General features: G+C 46.1%; 1 protein-coding gene across 1 annotated transcript in view; it reads left to right on the top strand.

Moving 5' to 3' along the window:
- Positions 1-25731, top strand: part of LOC122920828 (serine/threonine-protein kinase Nek11-like) — a 202856-nt gene that overhangs the window by 106325 nt on the left and 70800 nt on the right. Inside the window, exons 7-9 of the mRNA XM_044270580.1 lie at positions 9848-9997; positions 22253-22331; positions 23468-23553. Coding sequence (XP_044126515.1) covers positions 9848-9997; positions 22253-22331; positions 23468-23553 — 315 coding nt within the window. The remainder of the gene's footprint in view (positions 1-9847; positions 9998-22252; positions 22332-23467; positions 23554-25731) is intronic.

Below are 25731 nucleotides of genomic sequence, written 5' to 3'. Positions count from 1 at the left end.
CAACATAAAGCCAGGCCTCTATCGCTGACCAATCCTTATACATATCCATCTAATTCCATCCAGTCCCATTTGTGGCTTGAAAAAAAATAATAGTGGCACCCCAAAACAGTAATGTGCCCTTAGTGTTCCAACACATTAAGAATGTCCCTTTATAGCCATCCATATGGTAATGATGCCCAATTATTGCCCCCAACATAGTATTATGGCTCGATAAGTGTCCTCCACACAGTAGTGATGCTTCCCTAGATGCCCCACACACTGTAATGATGCCCCTTTAATAACACCGAAATAGTATGATGGCCCCATAGGTGTCCTCCACACAGCAACGATCCCCCCTTAGGTGACCCATACACAGTGATGATGCCTCTTTAATGCCACAACATAGTATGATGGTCTCATAGGTGACCTTCACACAGCAGTCGTGCCCCGTATATAGTAATGATGCCCCTTTAATACCCCCAACATAGTTTTATGGCCCCATACGTGGCCTACACATAGCAATGATGCCCCCTTAGGTGCTCCACACACAGTATGATATCCCTATAAGTGGACCCATAAGTGCCCCCCACACAGAGTGATGCCTCCTTAGTAAAAATTGAATGATGAACAGAGAAGAGCAGGTCTGCTCCGCTCACCTGTCTGGGCTGTCTGTGGTTAGGTGCTGCAGGCGCCATGTCGTCACTGCATTGCGCCTGCTTGAGTCAAACCACCGGCAAACGGGAAATGATGGAGAAGCGCTCTCTACACATCACCTTCTGCAGCGACTAAGGTCAATGGGTTGCTCTCGTCCTCCTTTGCAATACGTAATGGGACCCGGCAGGGGTATCCCCTCTCACCGCTAATTTTTGTTCTCACCCTTGAGCCTCTCTTACGGTCAATTAGGAGGAATCCGAATATCTCGGGCATTTCAGTGGGTAACCGGGAGTTTAAGATTGCTGCATATGCGGATGACTTAATGTTTACGGTCACCAGACCCGGGACTTCTTTCCCGAACCTGATAGCAGAGTTTCGTACATTTCAAAGGTTGTCCAATCTCAAAATTAACTTCCAAAAGTCTGAAGCCATTAACGTGTCTCTCTCAGCTTCTCTAGCATTAGATCTAGCCGCCACTTTTAAGTTCAGATGGGTGAGGGGAGCAATTAAATATTTGGGTACCTTTATTCCTAGGGATCTGGGAGAGGTATACAGCCGGAACTATGTGCCTCTCTTGGGTCGGATCCAAGCAGACCTAAAGAGATGGTCTAGAGGTATTTATACCTGGTTTGGGCGCTGTGCTATTTTTAAAATGAATGTCCTCTCACGAGTGCTATACCTCTTCCAGACCCTCCCGATTCGGCTACCGGCAAACTTTTTTGACAAGGCTCATCGTAGCCTTTTTAGATTTATATGGGCGAGGGGGGGGGGGAACATAGATTATCCCGCCCCCTATTACATATACCGAAGGAGAGGGAAGGCCTGGGGATTCCTGACCTTAGGAAATACTATGTGGCATCACTAGTACAGAGAATAGTAGATTGGTGTCGGCATACCCAAGTTAAACAATGGGTGTCCATTGAACAACACTACTCCAGCTTTCCATTGGAGCTTCTCCCCTGGACAGGATCGAAACTCCCCCCGACTCTAACCACACATCCGACCATAGGCCCTACCTTAGCACAATTTGAAAAGTCTAGAGATACCTCATTGATATCGCCTAACCCATCTCCGCTTTTCCCAATACTGGGAGACCCGGACTTCCCAGCTGGTTGTTCGGGCGGGCCGTTCCGACAATGGCGCACACAAGGCAAAAGTCGTGCCCCGTTCTTCCGGACCTCCGGGAGATGGCTAACATATAGTGAATTAGAAGACAGATCGGACCCTTGCCCTCTGGGACATTGGAGGGCCAGACAGCACATTTTTTATCTACCTTACCCTCTCCGAGTGGTTTAGATAGATCCCTCACTTCCTTCGAAAAGATATGCATAGGCACAGAGACATACAGGCACTCTTTATCGGAATGTTACAAAGCCCTAACCGCACCAGATCCGGAGTACTGTCCTCCCTTCATTGACAGATGGGCACGAGATCTGGGCTTTGACATCCCCTCTGACCATTGGCCTAAGCTGGTTTCTCTGGTACACAAATCGTCGGTAGCGAGCAAATTTCAGGAGGCAGGGTATAAGATCATGTCTAGATGGTATTATGTACCGACTCGACTGCAGAAAATGTTTCCCTCCACCTCTCAATTATGCTGGCGTTGTGCAGCAGTGCCGGGTACAATGATACATATATTCTTGGAGTGTCACAAACTGCGCGCGTTCTGGGATGAGGTTCATGGGTCATTGGCCAAGACGTTTCCTTTCCCAATACCGAATACACCGGGATTCTTTTTACTATTTTACTCAGACCTTCCGCTGAAGGTGTTGCATAAATCTTGTTTGCGCTCCCTAGTCATAGCTGCAAGGGCCTGCATCCTGGCGAGATGGACGTCGTCCTCACCCCCACAGATTAGTTACTGGATTCAGAAGGTTGAGGAGATACGGAGAATGGAGGAGCTCGCGTCGGCTATTGGGCATACTACTAATGCTCATGTCAAGGCATGGACCAAATGGTTGATCTTCCAGGGTACACAGGAGTACCAAGACCTACTGACACAATAGGCACTTATTCCCCCTTCTGACCCCTCCCCCCCCCTTCTGTCTAATCCCCCCCCCCTTGTTGTTCGGTCTTTGTCTGATTCTCCTGTTATTAACCAAATAATGTCAAAAGTTTTTTGTAGGAATGCTTAAAATAGTATGTTTGATTTGTTTTGATGGAACACACCTAGCGCTTGTACCTTTTGGTGTCATGTTGGAAAAAATGCTTCTAAGGGACGATTTTTTTTGCTAACTGTCCCATCATATGTTTCATATTGTTCATTCTCTTTATGAAAATGTCATATGAAGATGGTAACCCATCAGATTGCTTCACCCTTGGTGATTAAATAAAGAATTTAAAAAAAAATTATGGAGAAGCGAGCTTATTGTATTCAACTGTATCTGCAACCTGAGGACACAGATACAGGTGACACCAGGACATGCTGCTGATGTCCTTGGACAAATACCGCAATTCAAGACTGTTCTGCGGCATTGGTATAGTTGGGGGGCATGCAGGAGGCCCTGTTACTGATTTAGCATTTTGGCATGGGAGTTTCTGGCTTGCATGGGGGTTAATTGCAGTGGTCAGGTGTGATCACATGGACACCATTGAGGTGTCACCACGCTTTGATGCTTTCCGAAGGTGATGGTAAGGCATGGTGCACCCCATTGGATATAATCCCAGAGAGTCAGGTTTTGCAGTAACCAGCGTGCTTCTTTATTGGAGGAACTCAAGTGCAAAACAACACAGGCAAGGCTCTGAGCTGGCTTCTCCAGTCTCCTCCCTGGCAGAAAAAGTATTTTCTGCTGAGGAAAGACCTGAACTAGCTGCTCCCCTCTCTCTTTAAGAAGGCTGGTCTGTGGCTCAGTCGTACAGCTGGCTCCCTGGTCAAAGGGCTGGTGACCCAGGATATCTGGCTCGGTCGTCCTGCCAGCCCTCTGGTGAAAGGGCTGGTGACCCAGGGTCTGTGGCTCGGTCGTCCTGCCAGCCCTCTCATCAAACAGCTGGTGACCCAAGGTCTGTGGCTTGGTCGTACAGTCAGTCCTCTGGCCAAAGGGCTGGTGACCCAGGGTCTGTGGCTCGGTCTTACCGCCAGCCCTCTCATCAAACAGCTGGTGACCCAGGGTCTGTGGCTCGGTGTTACTGCCAGCCCTCTCATCAAACAGTTGGTGACCCAGGGTCCATGGCTTGGTCGTCCAGTCAGTCCTTTGGTCAAAGGGCTGGTGCCCCAGGGTCTTTGGCAGAGTATCCCTGTCTCAGCATCTTATTCTGCTCACTCATGCAGTCAGAGCATCTTCTACTAAGCACTGGTCCCTATCTGCAGAAAACTACGGATTCTAACTGCTCATCTTATATTTAATTCCTAGCTGAACTAGGAGTAGAGGAGCACAGCCTAAATAGAAACAATGTTGCAATTTCAGTCAAAGACTTGTATAGAGTTTGCATACAAGTCTATGGGAATGACTAAGCAGTTTTTCCAGACATAATCAAAGTCTTCAGAAGTAAACAACAGAGCTAGACCATACAGTCAAAGTCAGTGTGTCTATTTTTTTCCATCCAAAACTTTACATAGTCCCTTATAGTAACTATGGAAGATTTCTAACTTCTCAGTGCATAGATAGAAAGTCCCAAAGTCTCTCCGGATTAGCTGGCTGTGCATTAACCCTTTCCACAGTGCTTTGCAGTTACGGTAACATAACACCACATAGTACCATTACAATAAACCTGTAAAATGCAGTTCAACCGTATAAAACAGTAAAAGTGTGAACAACGGCTTAACTCACAGTGCAGATTAACCCTTCCAAGTGCACTAAAGCAGTGAGTTGTTGGCTTTGCGTAGTAGCAATAGGGGCAAATGTTCACAAACGTCCAATGTCCAGAGTATCCTTGCTTCAGGGCACTAAATAATTGCCGAAGCACCTTCAACCCGATAGTACTGTAGAAAGTATGGTGGAATGAACTAGCATTTGGGAGGGAGGTGGTCCCGTTATGTTTATGTGATGACATCTCCCCTTGTTTGGGATTTTGTAATCTAGGACTAACCAGGAAAGAAAGGGGTTAAGCTAAGCACTGTACAGCGTAAGGAGCATCTTCTGAAATCCTGGTTTCGACCCTCTCCCCAGCTATCTAATATCTGATGTGAGAGTTTTTCCATACAAAGTCCACCTGTCACAGAATTTCTGCTCCAGTACGAATTGTGACACAAAGCTGAAGCTCATCCTCACTGGACCGGTTTCGGCATCTGCATCTCAATAATAAGACATTGGGGAATAATCTGGGGCCGGTTTTAGAGTTGCAGCGGTATTGTCACATTAATCAGAGTGACGCCGACTCACACTTATTCTTCACTGTCATTCGTGGCTATCGTCTAGGGAATAAGGAAGGAAGGAGCTTAGGCTTATACATGCGTGCTTCAATAGGACTATGTCTCAGCTTGACTGGGTGACAGTTCAGAGATAGATCTTAGTAAACGCATTTTAAGCAAAAGAGTAGCTGAAATACACAATGCATGGATTTAAAGGGACATGTCCATGGGCGGACTGGCAACTTAAAGTGGTCCTGGAGAAAAAAACTAAAAGAGGCCCTGGAAAAAAAACTAAAAGTGGCCCATCCAAATTGACAGAAGGTGGGAGCAACACAATGTATATGATATACAATGCAGGCCACAGGTGGGGTGAATGGCGGGGCAGGACGCCATGAGGCTCCTGTGCCCGCCACAGTATTCACCTGTATCACCATCCTGATAATGGTAATTCAGGAGGGCATCTATGGTACTCAGCTGATGCTTACATTTATGTTGAGAGCGTCAGATTGTTACATACACGGCGGCCTAAGTAGGGCTCTAGTGGCCCCTATGGGCATTGGCCCACCGGGAAATTTCTCTGTAGGTTCCATGGCCAGTCCGCCCCTGGACATGTCACTTGAATTGGGGGCAGCAAGTCACTAGCCTGCCATTATGCAACTGGGGTTTAGGGTCCCTGCCCAGCGCAAAATAGAAAGTAAATTACTCAAACGAACACATGCGCAGTGAAGATTGTGCAGAGCTTGTGTTTACGGACTCTTCTTCTGGTAAGGTTGCTTTCTTTTGCTATGGCTTGCACATGATGAAGGGGACAAGGCAGTCACTGGAGCACCATTGTCTCCTGGGTCAGCTGATCAAGAGGGTCCCCAGTAGTGTCATCTCCAGCGATCTGATATTGAAGGTCTATCCTATCTGCGATTGTCTTTATCCATCCTCTTGCTCAGTCTTTTGCTTTTTCCTCCTTCAACTCTTAGAAGCCCTATTGTCTTGGTCTTCTTTCTTCCAGAACCATGCTGCACCTCTCCATGGGTTTAGTCTGGTTTCTCAGCTCTGTTCTGGCTGAGCTGCACTACCACACACAACCCGTGGACAGGTGCGGAACTGTTTTGGGGGAAAAAAGCCATATTTTTCTAATTTTGGACAGCTCCTTTAAGTAGGAAAAATCCAAAAATAGTGAATGGTAGCTGGGGACAAGAAAAATCAGATTCTGCATAATTTTCCCTAGGGCTTGTCTACAGTTATACACCATTTCAAGGTAAAGTTGATCTCCAGATCCAGAGAATTACATGTGTGTCTGTGCTCCGCTACTCGGAAGTGTAGCAGTGTACGCACAGTCCCGGTCCTAACAGAGGAAGTGCAGAACCCCAGTACAGGGGGTATCTGCAAATGGTTTATAATGTTATGTAAACCCAGCATGACCTGGTATGGTTGGCAGGGACAGGGTTAACCACCCTGTTACACCCCTCTCACGAGGGGCAGGAGTGGGCTGGTCCGGCTTCCGAATCTAGTGAGTGAGGAGGGAGGAAGCAAGTCCATGTGCTTTCTCCTTAGGACTCAGGATCCAGAGACTAACCGATCTCTATGAACGCTACTGCTTCTGCTCCAGCAGGAAAGAGAGAGAAGGAAAGACGAGAACTCAGTATATGCATACCTTACACATCGTAATCAGCAGGTAACCTGCAATTACAGCTATACAGACTTTGCTGCTTGTGAGGGTCTATAGTTTAGACACCCGTCACACTTAACCATGTCCTGGTCAGACGTGCCTCTAAAGACCTGTATCTCGCAGTGGATACAGCACCCATAATTGTCAGGTTACAATTACTAGCCAGTAATTCTAGTGAGAGAGACTTTAGCAAGATAGCATACCAAGAGTGCCATTATTTGCCACTGTGCCAGCCTCCATACCTCACCGTCTGGGAAAAGGATTGGCACTGTGTACAGGTTTTTGTTGGATGTAGTACAACTCACATTTTGCACTCAAGTGAAAAAAAAGACATGTAGTCTACCTCTGGCCTGGTTTCTTGACTCTTGCCACACCATGCGCTGGCCATTGCTCTACTACACCTACACCTCCTGCCAGACACCTATACCACCACCAACATCAAGGGCACCCCAAACTACCATCAGGAAGGAGCCCCAACTATACAGAGTGCCCAGAGGGAAGAAAAGGTGCACACTACTCTCACTCCACCCACCCTTAGGAGCAACCACGGTGACACATCCTAGAGTTAAAGCCACTATCACTCTCATCCTCCGTTCCAGCTCCTCAAAGGTTTGCTGCAGAAGCAGAGGCTCTGCACTTGAGACGCTACTCAGAGCAGCGGAACAGGTGTCAGACTGTCAGGGCCAGTCCCGAGATATCCAGTTCTGTCAATTAAGTGGCGGGGGAACGTCCTCGGCTTCGGGGACACCCCATCGAAGGAGCACAACTCTGCTCAAAGAGACCAATCTATTTACTCCTTTCTTCTCCTCTGTACTCCGAGCTGTCTCTGGTGTCCTGTGGACAGAGGATAAGTGTTGTTAGTGGGAAAACCCCTTTAAATATGACTGAAGCCCACAAGAGAACATCTGCTTTAAGACCCTATCAAGGTAATAAAGGAGGTGCAGATTTATCACTGTTGACCATAGCAACCAATCACAGCACAGCTTTCATTTTACCTCAGCACTGTAAGAGCGGTTTCTATGGGCAACAAGGGCAGTATTTCCTTTAGGCTGTGTTGAGAAGTTCGCCCGATGTCTTGTCTCGTACCTATAGGCAGCATCTGCCCCACTTACCTGCCCCCAGTATACATCTATGTATCTGCATGCGTTGGCTTTAGTCTGGCCTTGTCGCCCCATGCTGTGCTGCTGTATACTTGCGTCTGGTGGTGCGCCTGTTGTCTTTCGTGTCGCCGGTTGTTACCACTTTCGGCGCACAGTCCTAGCCATTAGGCAGGGGTAATTAGAGGAGGTCGGGAAGTATTTTTAGAAGCAGAGTGTCACAGTAGGATACAAGAAAGGATGCGGCTGACAGAACAGGGAAATGAGGCTGTCAGTCGGCTGCCAGCATGAGCATAAAAGGAGGCGCACAGGCCTCGTGTGGCGGTGCGAACACCTGTTATCTGTGAAGGACTTGACAATATACTATCGGGGTGATGCACCCATCTCAAAATATCGGGCCTACTTTTATCCTGTCTATTAGTGTACAATGATTTCTTCGGCACCAGAACACTAAACAGTAGTAATCTCTTAAACACCCCCTCGAAATTCCTCTGCGCAGTATGTTCTTTGTGTACGTCCACCCGCAGCTCCATGGTTTTCAGTCTCCGCAATTAGATAACATCTTCCTTGCAGCAGAATCTTTCCAGCATGGCGGTATATAGTCTGTCACAATAAACTATCGGTCATTGATTTCTTCACTCCTCCTGCTCATGAAGCGGCTGGGATCGGGCTCTGAAGTGCCACTGCAATATTATTGCGGGCGCACAGCGGACGGGAAGCAAATAAAGAACGGATGGCAAAAAAGGCTGGTCCGTGCAAACACATGCCGCCATTCTGGGGCAGGAGGTCCTGTGTACTGCCCATAATGGCAAGAGCACCGCGTGGTGGTAAAGGGGTTTGATGATGATGATGATGTGTTATGGTGTACCTCCTCAGGCTGTCTCTCCCTGGGTTCAGTGCTGTGAAGGAGGGGCACCAAGATACAGTTTGGAAATTGTTTGGATTACCGTTTTATGCCAAGTAAAGCTGTGTTCAACGTTATTACAAGTCTGGACTCAATTATTCCTTCATCATCCAAGTAAATCACCCCCTTTGCACTTGCTTCGGACTACACCATGTCTGGGATCCAAGCATATCCAGGTAGGAGCACCGTGACACGTGTATATAATATCTACAGAGACATTGTAGGCCACTCTACACCACTCTGGCAATCCAACCCCTGGGTACCAACATTACCATCTACAAAGGGGACTCCATGTCCTTGTTGCTTAACCGCAACTGGCGTCACGTTTACTTGCTCTATAAGAGGGGCATATTTAGTAGAAACCTCCTAACGGGCAAGGGATACCCCAGACGCTGGCAGTAGGCTGCTGCATATACGGTGTTTTAACTTGTTATCCCTCTACAGCAGCAGTGTCTGGATTGTCGTAAGTGAGATTACTTTGCTGTCTCTCTCTCTCTGTAGCCATCCAAATCCTCCTCCTTTAGTTCTTGTTCGCTTGCATCTCCTGGAGCTTGTGAAGGTGAACGAGGCTCCAGGGCTTGAAGCTGGGGTATATAGGAGAGGAGCACATGGAGACAGCTACTTCTACCGTTACTCTCCTATACTCTTCTGGAGCTAAGGGTGGAGCCAGCCCACAACCGGAGCTCCAGAGAGGGCTGGGCCAGGATTGTTCTGCTCTTGCTTGGCTTATGCTGGAACAACTGTGTGCACAGTGCATAGCACTAACATAACATTATATAACAAACCAAACTTTGCAGGTACCCCAAGGTCTGCGGTACACCACTCTGTTATGCAACCTATGAATTGCTTCTGTCAGGTCTTATATGTAGAGTCCCAGGAGCCACAAAAAAGAGGTCCACATTGCTACTGAACCTCACTTAGGCCACCACGGGTCTAGTGTTAATTAAAAGATTCAGATGGCAGACTAATGTCTAAATAATGAACTAGTGGCCAACATTGTTGCCCGTGTTTTTTTTGTTTTTTTTTTACAGATGACGTAGCAGAGCTGATTTTGTGAGTTAACGTATTCTCATCCACATCCAGTCTTTTGGAAAATGACTTTTAATAGATTGTAATATCACGATGTGTCGCTGACTCGGCACTGCTTCATCCGTATAGTAAATTGCTTCTAATAACAGTTCTCTCTGTACCGCTGCACAACGCTGTATAAAACGTATGATCTCATTCGCTTGGGATATTAATCGGCTTCTGCTCGCTTGCAGGTCTCTGGGCTGTATTCTCTATGAAATGTGTTCTCTCGCACGTGCCTTTGATTGCCCGAGATGGATCAAGCTTGTATCCATGATTGTGAATGGTCCTAGTCCTACCCTTCCCCCAAAATATTCTGCAGAGCTCAACGACATCCTGCAAAGGTGAGAGGATAACCCGTATCATGAGAAGCGGCTATCCCAGTATTGCCAGAGGTTTGATTGAAAAATAAAATGCATTTGTGATTCAGGCCTTAAAGGGAACCTGTCACCTGGATTTTGGGTATAGAGCTGAGGACATGGGTTGCTAGATGGCCGCTAGCACATCGGCAATATCCATTCCCCATAGCTCTGTGTGCTTTTATTGTGGAAAAAAAACGATTTGATACATATGCAAATTAACGCAAATTAACATAAAAGAGTCATATCTTACTTGTGTGACCAGAGAAGAGTCATATTTTCAGGTTAATATCTCAGGTTAATTTGCATATGTATTACATCGTTGTTTTTTTTTACACAATAAAAGCACACAGAGCTATGGGGACTGGGTATTGTGGATGTGCTAGCGGCCATCTAGCAACCCATGTCCTCAGCTCTATACCCAAAATCCCGGTGACAGGTTCCCTTTAACGTCCATTCTCCCCTTGCCGTAACCAGCATGGCCATCTTTCACCCAGCTTTCCTGGACGCCAGAACTGCAAATCTGTCTATTAATGCATCAATAGACCATAGAAGTCAGGGGTCACTGCATAACCAGACAGATTTGAGAGGTATGAGAAAGCTGAGTGACAACCCCTTTAGGAGATGTAATAGCTGGCAATGTTGGTTGTCACCCATCTTTACATAACAATCCTGGCTCCAGTACGTGAGTCACACCCTTGCGTGGTCCTAGGAGAAGCCCCCACATCTTCTTCTCCTCTGCTGGTAAATGCCTGTGTAGGTGTTCACTAATGTCTGGCTGTCACCATTGCGGCGAGTGAGTGACAGCCGCAGGGAGACCTGACGCATCACATGCTCCTCCTATCACTTCTCACTTCTTCATGAGATTTTTTGAAGCTTGTGGAAATGGAGTGAATGAGAGAGCCCCGTCCCACAGGGAGGATCTGTGCACATTCAGGAAAAGCAACTGACTAAGCCCTTATTCATCTGGACGTGGTTACTGGGCCAGTGCCACATATCCCACAGGGGAGAGTCAGGTATTGACAGGTAGGACAGATCATGAGAATCACTGCATTGTATGATTTTTATAAGTTACTTTACAGTAACTCCACCAGCAGAACAGTGAATGCAGCTCTGGAGTGCAATACAGACTGTGACTCGGGATCAGTACAGGATACGTAATGGAATGTATGTGCACAGTGACTTTACCAGCAGAATAGTGAGTGCAGCTCTGGAGTATAATACAGGATGTAACTCAGGATCAGTACAGGATAAGTAATGTATGTACACAGTGACTTTACCAGCAGAATAGTGAGTGCAGCTCTGGAGTATAATACAGGATGTAACTCAGGATCAGTACAGGATAAGTAATGTATGTGCACAGTGACTTTACCAGCAGAATAGTGAGTGCAGCTCTGGAGTATAATACAGGATGTGACTCAGGATCAGTACAGGATAAGTAATGTATGTACACAGTAACTCCACTAGCAGAATAGTCAGTGCAGCTCTGGAGTATAATACAGGATGTAACTCGGAATCAGTACAGGATAAGTAATGTATGTACACAGTGACTCCACCAGCAGAATAGTGAGTGCAGCTCTGGAGTATAATACAGGATGTAACTCAGGATCAGTACAGGATAAGTAATGTATGTACACAGTGACTTTACCAGCAGAATAGTGAGTGCAGCTCTGGAGTATAATACAGGATGTAACTCAGGATCAGTACAGGATAAGTAATGTATGTACACAGTAACTCCACTAGCAGAATAGTGAGTGCAGCTCTGGAGTATAATACAGGATGTAACTCAGGATCAGTACAGGATAAGTAATGTATGTGCACAGTGACTTTACCAGCATAATAGTGAGTGCAGCTCTGGAGTATAATACAGGATGTGACTCAGGATCAGTACAGGATAAGTAATGTATGTACACAGTAACTCCACTAGCAGAATAGTCAGTGCAGCTCTGGAGTATAATACAGGATGTAACTCGGAATCAGTACAGGATAAGTAATGTATGTACACAGTGACTCCACCAGCAGAATAGTGAGTGCAGCTCTGGAGTATAATACAGGATGTAACTCAGGATCAGTACAGGATAAGTAATGTATGTACACAGTGACTTTACCAGCAGAATAGTGAGTGCAGCTCTGGAGTATAATAAAGGATGTAACTCAGGATCAGTACAGAATACGTAATATATGTACACAGTGACTCCACCAGCAGAACAGTGAATGCAGCTCTGGAGTTCAATACAGACTGTGACTCGGGATCAGTACAGGATACGTTATGGAATGTATGTACACAGTGACTGCACCAGCAGAATAGTGAGTGCAGCTCTGGGGTATAATATAGGATGTAACTCAGGATCAGTACAGGATAAGTAATGTAATGTATGTACACAGTGACTCCACCAGCAGAACAGTGAATGCAGCTCTGGAGTATAATACAGCATGTAACTCAGGATCAGTACAGGATAAGTAATGTATGTACACAGTGACTCCACCAGCAGAATAGTGAGTGTAGCTCTGGAGTATAATACAGGATGTAACTCAGGATCAGTACAGGATAAGTAATGTATGTACACAGTAACTCCACTAGCAGAATAGTGAGTGCAGCTCTGGAGTATAATACAGGGTGTAACAACTCAGGATCAGTACAGGATAAGTAATGTATGTACACAGTGACTCCACCAGCAGAATAGTGAGTGCAGCTCTGGAGTATATTACAGGATGGAATTTAGGATCAGTACAGGATAAGGCCTCATGCACACGGCCGTTGCCCAGCCGTGGCTGTATTGTGGCCCGCAAACAGCGGGTCCGCAATACACGGGCACTGGCCATGTGCACCCCACGGATGAGGACCCATTCAATTTAGGATCAGTACAGGATAAGGCCTCATGCACACGGCCGTTTCCCAGCCGTGGCTGTATTGTGGCCCGCAAACAGCGGGTCCGCAATACACGGGCACTGGCCATGTGCACCCCACGGATGAGGACCCATTCAATTGAATGGGTCCGCAATCCGGGAGATGCCGTGCGGTGTGGTGGAGAAAGGAAGCACGGATCGGAACCCCACGGAAGCGCTACGGAGTGCTTCCATGGTGTTTCTATCGTGCCTCCGCACCGCAAAAAAATAGAACAACTTTTACGGTGCGGACGCATCATGGACCCATTCAAGTTGAATGGGTCTCGATCCGTCCCGGCCACCGCACGGATGTTGCCCGTGCATTGGGGACCGCAAATTGCAGTCCCCAATGCACGGAACGGATGCACAACGGCCATGTGCATGAGGCCTAAGTAGTGTAATGTACAGAATGACTGAACCAGCAGAATAGTGAGTGCAGCTCTGCAGTATAATACAGGACGCAACTCAGAATCTTTTCAAGATAAGTAATGTATTTTCTAAAATACTGTAGATGAATTGATATATACAGTATACAGCTGTTATTATAGGTAATGTCCTTGCTTTTTATAGTGACATGTCAGACGTTAACATGTGAAAAGACCTTCGGGTTGGGGCCACCACCAATTCATGTGGCGAAAAGAACCGTTTTGCTATGCAATGTGCTTACACTTCTGTTTTCATTTACTATATTTGCAACCATTTATATTTGTACATTTTCCATTACTGGTTTGGACTGTAATCTGCTCGACTTGGCCCTCGATAAGGCATCATATTTTCATAGGTTTTAAGCCAAGGGCTTACATTTTCCTGGAAACTTGATTGTATTAGCATCATGTTACAGCGATGGGGAAATCTGGCTTTATCTAGAGAGCATTAGCCCATATACTTCTAATAACACCAGGTAATAAAATTCCTCTTCCATCATGTTGATGCTTTAGAAAACCCATTTTCAAATACCCTATTAGGCAAGGGGTTAATACTGAGTGTCTCCAAGTACAGAACCCCAATGGAGAAAGTGGCTTCAAGGAGCTCTGGAGGACCCAGCACCTCTGTGCATTATATAAACAGTCCAGTGATTTGAAAGAAAACTGCGTAATACTTCATTTTTCCTGTGGGGGCGCTGCAGGAAAAGGGAACACTTGCTGCCAGATTCCCCTACAATATACGGCTGATCACTTGGGATACAAATATCAGGACTGCCTCTGATCAGCTTATCATTGGGAGACTCTTCTAACAAAAAAGATATTGTCCAAACGGGAGCTTTCCTTTAAAGGGGTTGTCGGTCACATATTTTTTTTTCTTAAAGGGGTCATAAAGGTTTAAAAAAATAGCATGGTAAAGTAATCGTCAGCCAGCTTTCACAAGAACAGATACAACTAAAAAAACATTTGAATGAAATTGACAGAGAAGGACAATTATCGTTCTTGACGATTGGGGGGGGGGGATTTTTTATTATTACTTTAACTGTTTTGATAGTTCATCTATAGGCGGCATTCGGCGGTGCGCCTCCTGCCCTGCTCCATATTCCTGAGGTTGATAAAGACACTGGGTGTTAGCGGAGAGCTTTGCCTCGGGGAGCTCCGTGCAGCCTGTTAGCAGTGCTTCTCTGAAGTTCCCCAGAGCCTCGCAGCTCTCAGAACATCCTAGGATCAAACCAGCAGGCATTTCCACTCATGAATGGTAAGGACAGACGGACCGTGCCCGCCTCATTACCAAGCCCAAAGTGCTGAGCGCCGGCAGTATAGTCATCACGAGAACATACAAAGAAATATAAACCACAGAGGAGGGTCACTGCGTTGCTAATATGAGAACTGGGCTAAGGGACGCAATTTTGGCTCTGAGAGAAGGAAACTAGGTAGGAGCAAAAGCGGTTGTGAAGTTGAGGAAATCTTCAAGAACATAATATGACATGCAGAGGAGAAGGATTCCATTGGAAACAGGGGTAAACTTGGCATTGACCCCATTGGGAATTTTCCCGATGGGGCCGATGTCCATAGGAACCACCTGGGCCCATCTTACTGCCACTGTCCGGGTACATACTACTGGGGTAACTATGTGCGTCATTATTAGAGGAAGTCCGGGCAGCATGCTGAAGGTAGGGCTTGCTTGGTGTTGTGACCCACATCTCACCTCCTAAGCCTCCTGCTCCATATCCGTTTGGAGGAGGAGAGAACGTGGCAGCTATGGATGGCCACCAGAGGGGGACAACTTCTGGGGAGGTATTTTGTGCTGCCCTGTGATATTTGGGTCTGTGAGGCGGTATTCTGTGTACACTATGGTATTACTGACCCCGACAACTTGTGTTGGCCCCATCTACTTGCGTTGTCCCACCTTCTGTCAATTTGGACCCATCTACAACATAGGGCCACTTTTAGTTTTTCTACAGGGCCATTTTAAGTCTCCAATTGGGAAAATGAAAATTCCTCTTAGGCTGGTTTCACACGGGCGTTGCGGGAAAAGGTGCGGGTGCGTTGCGGGAACATGCGCGATTTTTCAGCGCGAGTGCAAAACATTGTAATGCGTTTTGCACACGCGTGAGAAAAATCGTCATGTTTGGTACCCAAACCCGAACTTCTTCACAGAAGTTCGGGCTTGGGATCGGTGTTCTGTAGATTGTATTATTTTCCCTTATAACATGGTTATAAGGGAAAATAATAGCATTCTGAATACAGAATGCATAGTACATTAGCGCTTGAGGGGTTAAAAAAATAAATAAATAATTCAACTCGCCTTAATCCACTTGCTCGCGTAGCCGTCATCTCTTCTGTCTCTTTCTTTGCTGATTGCAGTCAAAGGACCTGTGGTGACGTCACTCCGGTCATCATATGGTCCGTCACATGATCTTTTACCATGGTGATGGATCATGTGATGGATCATGTGATGACCGGAGTGACGTCACCACAGGTCCTTTGACTGCAATCAGCAAAGAAAGAGACAGAAGAGATTCTGGGCTGCGCGAGCAAGTGGATTAAGGTGAGTTAAATTATTATAATTTTTTTTAACCCCTCCAGCCCTATTGTACTATGCATTCTGTATTCAGAATGCTATTATTTTCCCTTATAACCATGTTATAAGGGAAAATAATAGGGTCTCCATCCCGATCGTCTCCTAGCAACTGTGCGTGAAAATCGCACCGCATCCGCACTTGCTTGAGGATGCTTGCGATTTTCATGCAGCCCCATTCACTTCTATGGGACCTGCGTATGGAAAACGCAGAATAAAGAACATGCTGCGATTTTCACGCAACGCACAAGTGATGCGTTAAAATCACCGCTCATGTGAACAGCCCCATAGAAATGAATGGGTCAGGATTCAGTGCGGGTGCAATGCGTTCAACTCACGCATTGCACCTGCGCGTGATACTCGCCCGTGTGAAAGGGGCCTTATAGTCAGCTGAACCCACTGCTTGCAGTGGGGTGATCCGACTAATGTGTATGGGGAGCCTCCCAACTTCATCTGAAGGATTGGTCAAGTGCCAGAGATGCATGTGTATGGGGAACAGCTATGGAAGGTGTGTGGGCACCATTTGTGTTGGTCCATGAAGATGTCTCTCAGGAGTGAATGCTTATAAAAGTAAGGTTGATCCCCTTTCTATGCTTAGTAATTTGCGATAATATAGGGGAAGGGAGAGAAGAAGCCCATACATTGCCAAGTATCTATCACCCATGGAGGAAGTGGCCCAGTGGTAATAGGGGTGCAGATGTTGCATTCACACCGGGACACTTGTTCCTCTTGGAGTCCCTATACCACCTATTTGTACACCAGTAATACAAATGACATGCCTAATAGTACTGGTACAATTGGAGTCTACTTGCTGCAAGATATGTCTTAAAGGGCATCTGTCAGCAGTTTTGTACCTATGACACTGGCTGACCTGTTACATGTGCGCTTGGCTGCTGAAGGCATCTGTGTTGGTCCCATGTCCATATGTGCCCGCATTGCTGAGAAAAATGATGGTTTAATATATGCAAATGAGCCTCTAGGAGCAATGGGGGCGTCACCATTACACCTAGAGGCTCAGCTCTCTCTGCAACTGCAGCTCCCTCTGTACTTTGATTGACAGGACCAGGTGTGACAATGTTTTTACTGCCTGGCCCTGTCAATCAAAGTACAGAGGGCGCGTCTGTTGCAGAGAGAGCTGAGCCTCTAGGTGTAACGGCAATGCCCCCATTGCTCCCAGAGGCTCATTTGAATATATTAAAACATCATTTTTCTCAGCGATGCGGGCACATATGGACATGGGACCAACACAGATGCCTTCAGCTGCCAAGTGCACATGTAACAGGCCAGCCAGTGTCATAGGTACAAAACTGCTGACAGATGCCCTTTAAAGTAAAAATGCCTCACTCGAAATCTACAGGCCGTGGTAACTGGTCTATAGACAATAGGGGTGATGTATAGAAACATATCCTCCGTCATCAACATACACTCGTGTCCCTATAGAGTGAGCCAAGAATTTCAGGCAGAATCTCCGCATGAGTGCCATCCATGGTACCTCCACAAATGCCAGGCCCCATAACGGGCAGTCACTCTGCCCTCTTATAGAGTGGGGTGCGGACTTCTTTAAGATCACAGATGATTGGCTTAGTTGTATGAGAGGTATGGAGAAGTCAAAATGAGCACGTTACCCCCCCCCCCCCCCCAATGGGACTACTTTGTGGAATCTTGATGCCCGTTGACTTCTCTTTAATCAAAGCTATTGTCCCAGGGGGGCAAGTCAGCATTGCTGACTGCCCCCCTCTGTAATGTGAAGCTCGTCAATACTTTCTTCTTCATGGTTAATGGTATCGTATTTGCAGAAGGTAAAGAAAAATGCGGTAAAAGTAAAGGACACCAATTCAATAATCCACGCCATTGTGTAGTATTTTTAGCTCAGTTTTACTCTCTGGGTTTTTTCATTTCTGTAATCCGCACCTCGAGGATCTATACTGTTATAATGGTGACATCCCCGCATCCCTTTCATGTGCATTTTTATGTCACGGTCTATGTAGCGCCTGGGAGGTGACTGCTGATCAGCACGTATTGTGGCCCACTTTTGTATCGTGCCACTTTTCGCAGCTCTCCATATAAATCATCCAGATACAACGCTGGGTCTTTGTGTCCGCTGCTTTGTGATACGGTACGAGGATCAGAGCGGATAATATAGGATTCTGGTTTTCTGCATATTTCTGAATACACAAAGGCACAATGATGAGATGTAGAACAGAGGCAACAAGCCGGTCGCAAGGAATCCTTTGTGATGAAGAACATCATACATTTCCTATCGTCTCGCCTGTTTCAAAGTTGAAATGGAATTCCGCACTGGAAATGCATGAAAAAAGTATATTGAAAAAAGTTTATAACTGCCATGAGACAGATATAATTTAAAGGGGAAAGCCACCTTAAAGGGGTTGTTTAAGGAGAATAATCACCCTCACCGATCCCCCACTGCTGCCGTTCCGACACTTACCAGTTCCCAACTGGTTTCTGCTTCCTAGTGCAGCAGTGATGCCACCTCTGCCAGAAATTGGCTGAGCGGTCATGTCCTACCGTTTCCTGGGTTTCGAACCTGTCCCAGAAAGTGAAGACCAATGGGCACTTGGTAGGTGTCAGAACAGCCATGGTAAGGGATCGGTGAGTATTAATTCTTTATTTTTTTTTACATCACTTTGAACACTCTACTTAAAATTTTGCTCAGCTGGACGACTCTGTTAAGGAGAAGTTCTGTCATAAGATGCCATCAGTGGGGTCCTTGAGCCTTTCCAAATTCCTTTTATGTTTAGTTACTGAAAACCTTCCCAAAAAATGTTTGCACTTTAGGACCATTGATTTCATAAGTATAATGGGGCTTCCATTGACACAAACCAATTAGTAGTGGGCAGGTAGTGGAATTAGGAATCATGGTTGGTCTGAGTTCATGGACCTACCAAGATAAGGATAGACCTGTACAAAAAGTCAATCACGGGACAATTAATGGGTTCTAGGAGCTCCCACTATACAGCCCCATGGGTATGGGGTTGCCCACTTCTTCTTTGTATTACCTGATGTTCGGGTTCTTGGCAGAGAGTGGGGTATTCCTTGTTGTCTGGGGGTCTCATAGCTGGCGTCATAGGGTCAACTGCCTGTTGGTGGTTTATGCCATCACACAGTCCACATCTGAGACTTTATAGTCCTCTGCCGGTCTATCTCACAGCCTTTCATCCTTTATGAAACAGGGCTCTATTCCTTCTCATCTTTTTGCCCACTTTTCCCATGATGAAGGTAGATGGTGGCAACCTGATCAGCCACCAAGATTAGCCAAATACCAGCTACTTGAGCTTTCTTGATAAGTCCTCAGCAGGCACAGATTCATGATAATCAGTACAAAACAGAACAAAGTTTTTCCCAGGTATTATCCACAGACTTACACAGGATTGCGCAGTTATGTGTTAACATAAACTGTTAGACTCTGCTTGACCTCCAAAAACTTTTCATGCCGCGGGCAATTTACAGTACAAATGTTTGCACCAGTCCTGCCCCTACCTATAATTTTGACAACTACTAATATCTGGGTCACTTAAAATAATTTACCCCCCAGTCAAAAAGCTGCCAGCCAGACTCCAGTAATGAGGCCTTAGATTTGCGCCACTGACTGTGTATAATTATTACATCTCCCACAATCACTCTACTGAGCGGAACAATTATGTTTGCGCTTAATTGCATTACCAGACGCCCTAAAAAACACACATCTCAGAGGGCAGACCTCTCATTTACAGCAAATGACATCAAGCAACGAAAGGTCTACTGAACCATGAGAGAGTACAGGAACAGGGAAGCCTAAAGTTCTGTAATAGAGACGGAACGTCCATGGAATTTTCATTGGTAATCAAGCAGAGCAGCGGAGTAGCTATATCATGTCATTGAAGAGAATGTAATGCACGCTCAGCAGTGATCTGGAAACTCAACAGTAAAATACACACGTCCACTACAGAATTCTTATATATATATATATATACTGGGTGGTTACTGACTCCGGCAATGGGTCTGATGAGAACAGTAGACAGTAGTGACCACAGTGATGGACCTGAGGGTGAGGGGGTGGTGACCCCAGCAATAATCATGATGGGGGGTGAGAGATTGGTGATACCAGTGATGGACCTGATGTATGAGGGAGTCCTGATGAGGGTGAAGGATTGGTGACACCACTAGTGATGGGCCTGATGTGGGGTGAGACAGTGGTGATCCAGTGATGGGCCTGATGTGGGGTGGGACGGTGGTGATGCAGTGATGGGCCTGATGTGGGGTGAGACGGTGGTGATCCAGTGATGGGCCTGATGTGGGGTGAGACGGTGGTGATCCAGTGATGGGCCTGATGTATGAGGGAGTCCTGATGAGGGTGAAGGATTGGTGACACCACTAGTGATGGGCCTGATGTGGGGTGAGACGGTGGTGATCCAGTGATGGGCCTGATGTGGGGTGGGACGGTGGTGATCCAGTGATAGGCCTGATGTGGGGTGAGACGGTGGCCAGTGATGGGCCTGATGTGGGGTGAGACGGTGGTGATCCAGTGATGGGCCTGATGTGGGGTGAGACGGTGGTGATCCAGTGATGGGCCTGATGTGGGGTGGGACGGTGGTGATCCAGTGATGGGCCTGATCTGGGGTGGGACGGTGGTGATCCAGTGATGGTCTTGATGTAGGGTGGGATAGGTGGTGATCCAGTGATGGGCCCGATGTGGGATGAGGGAGTGGTGACCCCAGTGATGGGCCTGATGGGGGGAGTGAGGTGACCTCAGTGATGGACTTTCACTTTAGAATTCTAGTTCAGATGAGTTATGGTCATAAAATAATTTAGAATACTGTTTGATATTGCATAATCTGTACCATGAGTAGGATGCAGATACAGCTGAAATCGGGATACGCAGCAGGGTTCCTTTGACACTCGACCCCTGACAGTTGGGAGGTATGATCTCATTGTCCTCACAGGCAGGATTAAAATGACAGGTGTCAAATATATGGCTAAAGCAAGATCCACCATTCACAAGAGGTGGTGGTCACAGCTCATCTATTCTCCCTCCCTGCACAATGACCTCTGCACAGGTCACAGATCATGACCAGAGCCATCTCCAGTACTACAGATCCTTAGGTCCATGGCAGCTGTAAAGCATGTGTCTGCTCAGGTCTAGAAAATAAAATAACTATAATCAGAAGTAAAATAAAAACAAGCTTAGAAAATAAGAATATTCATCTGTATCAGGTTTTAATTAGTAAAACAAATCTAGGTGATACATTTCCTATAGGCCTTGTTGAGAAGTAGACATATTCTTCAGCCCAAAACCCCTCATTTTTTACAAAGAAATCTGTGTGTGATATTGATTTCTGAAACTCCGTTCTAATGGTGACAAATTGGGATATTCCAGTTAGAACAAGTTATCCCTTATTCATTGGACCCCCACCAATAACGAGCACGGGGGTCCTGTACCCTCCCCCGGGTGAATTAAGGCGGCATGTGAAGCATGCACACTGCCACTTCATTCATTTCTCCTGGACTTGCTGGAGATAGCTGAGCATAGTGATTGGCTATCCCTGACAGTCCCATAGAGTTTGTATGGAGCTGCAGTGCTCATGCCCGTCCCTCTCCAATCATAGGGGGGTATACAGGACCCTTGCTCTCATTATCAATGGGGTCCCAGCACATCAGACCCACACCAATCTTTAACTTTTATCTCCTATCTAACGTGGAAAGAGGCACTTCTTAGGTAAAGAGAACGTCTCACTGCCTGCAGACGGATATGGCTTGCCTATTTTTATCAAAAAGACAGACTTTGACTCATGGGGAGCCACTTCCAAAAGGTGACGCTAGCGAGACAGTTCTCGTTTCCCCTCTTTGCATCTTATCTCCGTACACGGCTGGTCTCCTCAAAGGGGTCTTCTCTCAGAAAAAGAATCTGCAGTTTTTAAACCAGTAAATGGAACTGAATACATTAGCATATTTTTTTTTTTATTGAGTATAGCCACTGAAAATGTTTCTGTATAGCGCCACCTGCTGTTTGTTTTCTTGTTTCTCTGTCCACCTCACTGAGGTGGACGCACATGCTCAACTATCTCTATATGCCATAGAGCAGAGCAATTGGAACAGATCTGCGTTACAGGGCTTGTTCTAGCTTTGCTAGATTTTGATTTTTTACATTAATCTTGGGATAAGCCCTATAAGAAGAGCTAGTAACCCCCCATAAACCCCTACCTAGTAGTACAAGGACATCTTGCTGCCCTCATACCAAGTGTCACATAGTCATTCCAGAGTCTTCATTTCCCTTTTCGGACGATCCATTCGGACTGTTGACTTTCTATGACTTCTGTGTGTGAAATTCTTTACATATCTCCTTTATGCACGCAGAATGCTGATGAAGAACCCGGAGCTTCGCCCAAGTGCCAAAGAAATCTTACAGTTTCCTTATGTAACGCACAGAGGACAGGTGTGTATATGGGTCTCAGTCCCGTCTGGCAGATGTTGTCTGTACACATGTGCACATCATGTACCATCGAGTAAAAATTCAACCAACTGTTCACATAGTTCTTCGAAGCAATAACACGTTTGATCCACCGACAATTATAGAAAAGGGTTAACGACCGTCATTCCTCTTCTGTATGTGAACCGCAAGTCGTCTGCAATTAGGGGGAATGTTCGGTCTCTTTGAGAGCATGTGTTGGGCGCTTGCTTCGGGATTTAATTGCTGCTGGCATTCTTCTCTCTTCCGTCAAGTTTTGATGTGATGGATAGAAAATGAAAGAGACGATGACAAAAGGAATCCAGGAAAGTTTTCAGTAAGAGAGCGGGCTCGGCAGGGGGGTAGAAGCTGCAAATTTGTAGGAAGTTTCTGCCCATGATTCTGTTCAAAGCTTCAGATTCACCGTCGGAGGGGCTTCTTCTGTGTGAAGTTGGCTTTGTCGGCGTGTGGTAGAGAAAATCCTGATATTCTGCACGTTATGTTTAATATCAAACCGAGCATTATTACTCCATCACATTACATGTGCACTGGACCTAGACCCTTTTATATTAGACATATTTTTAAAGAATTTTGGGTGATTTTTATTTATTTTTTATTAATTTTTCATGTCACCATCTACTGTATATTAAGAAGTAATACTGAAATTTTCCAGCTATCACTTTCTAGCCAATCTTAACAGCCCAACACATTATGTTCTGTAGATATCGCCTCTCAGCAGTCATCTCATTATCATCACACACACATAGATAGATATTAGATTGACAGATAGATAACAGCTTCCAGCGCTTACAATAGGTGATGACCACATCTAACCTCTTCTCCCTCCATCACAATGAGCTTTGCACTGTTCACAGAGCATGCCCAGAATACTCTCAACGCCCTCTTCTCCAGACTACAGGTTCCTATGGTCCATGCAGCTCTGAATGGGGTTAACAGCATCTTAGTGATGTACATGAAATATGTAATTTTCGTGCTATAAACACTTGATGGGACGGTGTCGTTAGGCAAGAACAGTTTATACTGTGCGCTGCAGGATGCCTTTACACAGACCAGCAGGTCTCCTTGCGGAGGTCAGCAGGTTCCTCAGCTTTGTTTAATTGCAGGTTCTCTCACAATGGCTGCAGGAGGTGATCCGTCAAGACAGAAAAGACTCAGTGGATGAAGATGTCACCAGGATCGCAGCTGCCATGTATGTACGACGGCGGTACTTGTATTAATCAATATCATGAAATGTTATGTACGAGAAACCAGCTAATTAGATGATCGCCTTCGCTCTACCTGACATGTAGGTCAAGCTCGACAGCATCTTTAGAAGCCAACTGTATTTGCAGGCCACTTCCACCTACTTGTGCATCAACCAGGAGGGGTGAGGGCAGAGGACAGGAGTGGTGGCAAGGATAGGAGTAGTAGTAGCACACAGCACAGTCCTCACTCTAGTGCTCCCTGGGCTGTGCCAGGATGGGAGGGGCGCACCCTTTCTTCCCCTTAGGACAAATTCTGGTTTGGGGTCTCCTGCCTGGTGGTAAGTGGGGTGCCCTTGGTGTTAGTGGGTATTGGGGCACAAGATAGGGTTCCCTTGGAGTACAAGGGAGAAGTAATGATGCAACAGTGCAGAGTGGTGGTGCAAGGCAACCATGAGGCCAGATTTGGGGGGTAACAAGTCCACTGTTCTTTACTGAAGCGATATTAGGCAAATGATATACACAAGGTCAGTTCAGTCTCTCCAGACTACCTGCACAGTCTTTCCAAGGGGTCTAGGGCATATCATAAATGTCTCTCTGAGTCTCTTTCCCAATTAAACCAAGCAAACTTCCCAAATCGGGCAAGGGTGCAAAGTCTCTCTCACAAGAAATTCTCCCTGCCAATATATCACTACAATGCCCAGCTGCAAAGTGTAGTCTTTAACAGATGGCCAGTCTGTCTTATGGAAGCTTGTCCCTAACCAAATGCAGTAAAGTCCACAGCCTCAAATACATGTGATACCTTGCACTGATGTTTATTTTTCATCCACTGTTCCTATGTAATGGCCCTCAACCTTCTGCAAAGTTCAGTGCTCGTGCTCTCAGAGGCCAGCACATTTTTTTTCTATTCCACTCTCTTTGGAGAGAGATTTGAATGGGCATTGTGTTATACTTACAGGGGTTGTCGTTCTTCTTCTTCTGTTCACCACTCCATTCAAACTGAGGAACACGGGACCCCATTTTAGTAATTATTTAGTTGTCAGACCCCCACCGATCAGACACATCTCCAATAGTAGATACGTTGTTGCAACGGGACAACCCCTTTAAAAGGTTTTCTGACATTTTAATACTGATGACCTATCCTCTGGATAGGTCATCAGTATCTGATTGGTGGGGGTCCGACACCCGGGATCCCCACTGATCAGCTGTTTGAGAAGGCACTGGTGCTCCTGAGTGCTGCGGCCTTCTTACAGCTTTTCCTAGGCCACGTGGTCACGTGGCCTAGGAGCAGCTCAGCCCCATAGAAGTGATTGGGGTTGAGCTGCGATACCAAGCACAGCCGCTGTAAAATGTACGGCGCTGTGTATGATAAGCTGAGAGAAGACCCCAGTACTCACAGGAGCACCGCTGCCTTCCTCAAACAGCTGATCGGCAGGGGTCCTGGGTGTCAGACCCTCATAGATCAAATACTAATGACCTATCCTGAGGATAGGTCATCAAGTATTAAAGGGTCAGAAATAAATATCTCAGACAAGTCCTCGAATGGTCTGACATATAATGTTATACTTACTTCTTTCTCCAGCGCTGTTCTACATGCTGCCGATCCTGCCACTGCTTGTTTACAAACTGCAGAGGTAACGTGGCGGTACACATCATGTGACTGCTGCAGCCAATCACTAAGCACCGAAGCTGTCATATGCTGTACACCTGCATAGGTAAACAAGCATGCATGTATAGTATCATTTTTAAATTTTAGACTATTCAGGGGCTTGTCCAAGAATTTTAATTATTTCGGACAACTTCTTTAATTTCCCCTGTGGTAGACTCCAGCCAAAATGCAGATTTGATGCCCATCATGCCCACAAGAAGTGTTTATAGTAATGAGGTCCTAAATGTTCTCAGTTCCTCCCCTAGTCAAAGATTTTATATGATGGATTAATATATTTTAGGGATGAAGATACAACCTTCCTTTCTAATGCTGGATTATGCCTCAGAGGACAGAAGGCTATTTGATATTCCATTCTCTCACTTGCCACCAATGCAATTCCCCTAGAGATGCACGTCCTTGCCACCCAGAAAGGAAGATGGGACCAACTAGGGTTGAGCACCTACCCTCTATGGGTTAGCAGTTAAATCTCATGCCATCTTGGTCTGCCCTAATCCTTTAGTAAAACCCACAGATCATA

This window comes from Bufo gargarizans, chromosome 10, assembly GCF_014858855.1.
Source record: "Bufo gargarizans isolate SCDJY-AF-19 chromosome 10, ASM1485885v1, whole genome shotgun sequence".
NCBI lineage: Eukaryota > Metazoa > Chordata > Amphibia > Anura > Bufonidae > Bufo > Bufo gargarizans.
Note: the sequence above shows the minus strand (reverse complement) of the source record. Positions and strands in the feature narration are given on the sequence as shown.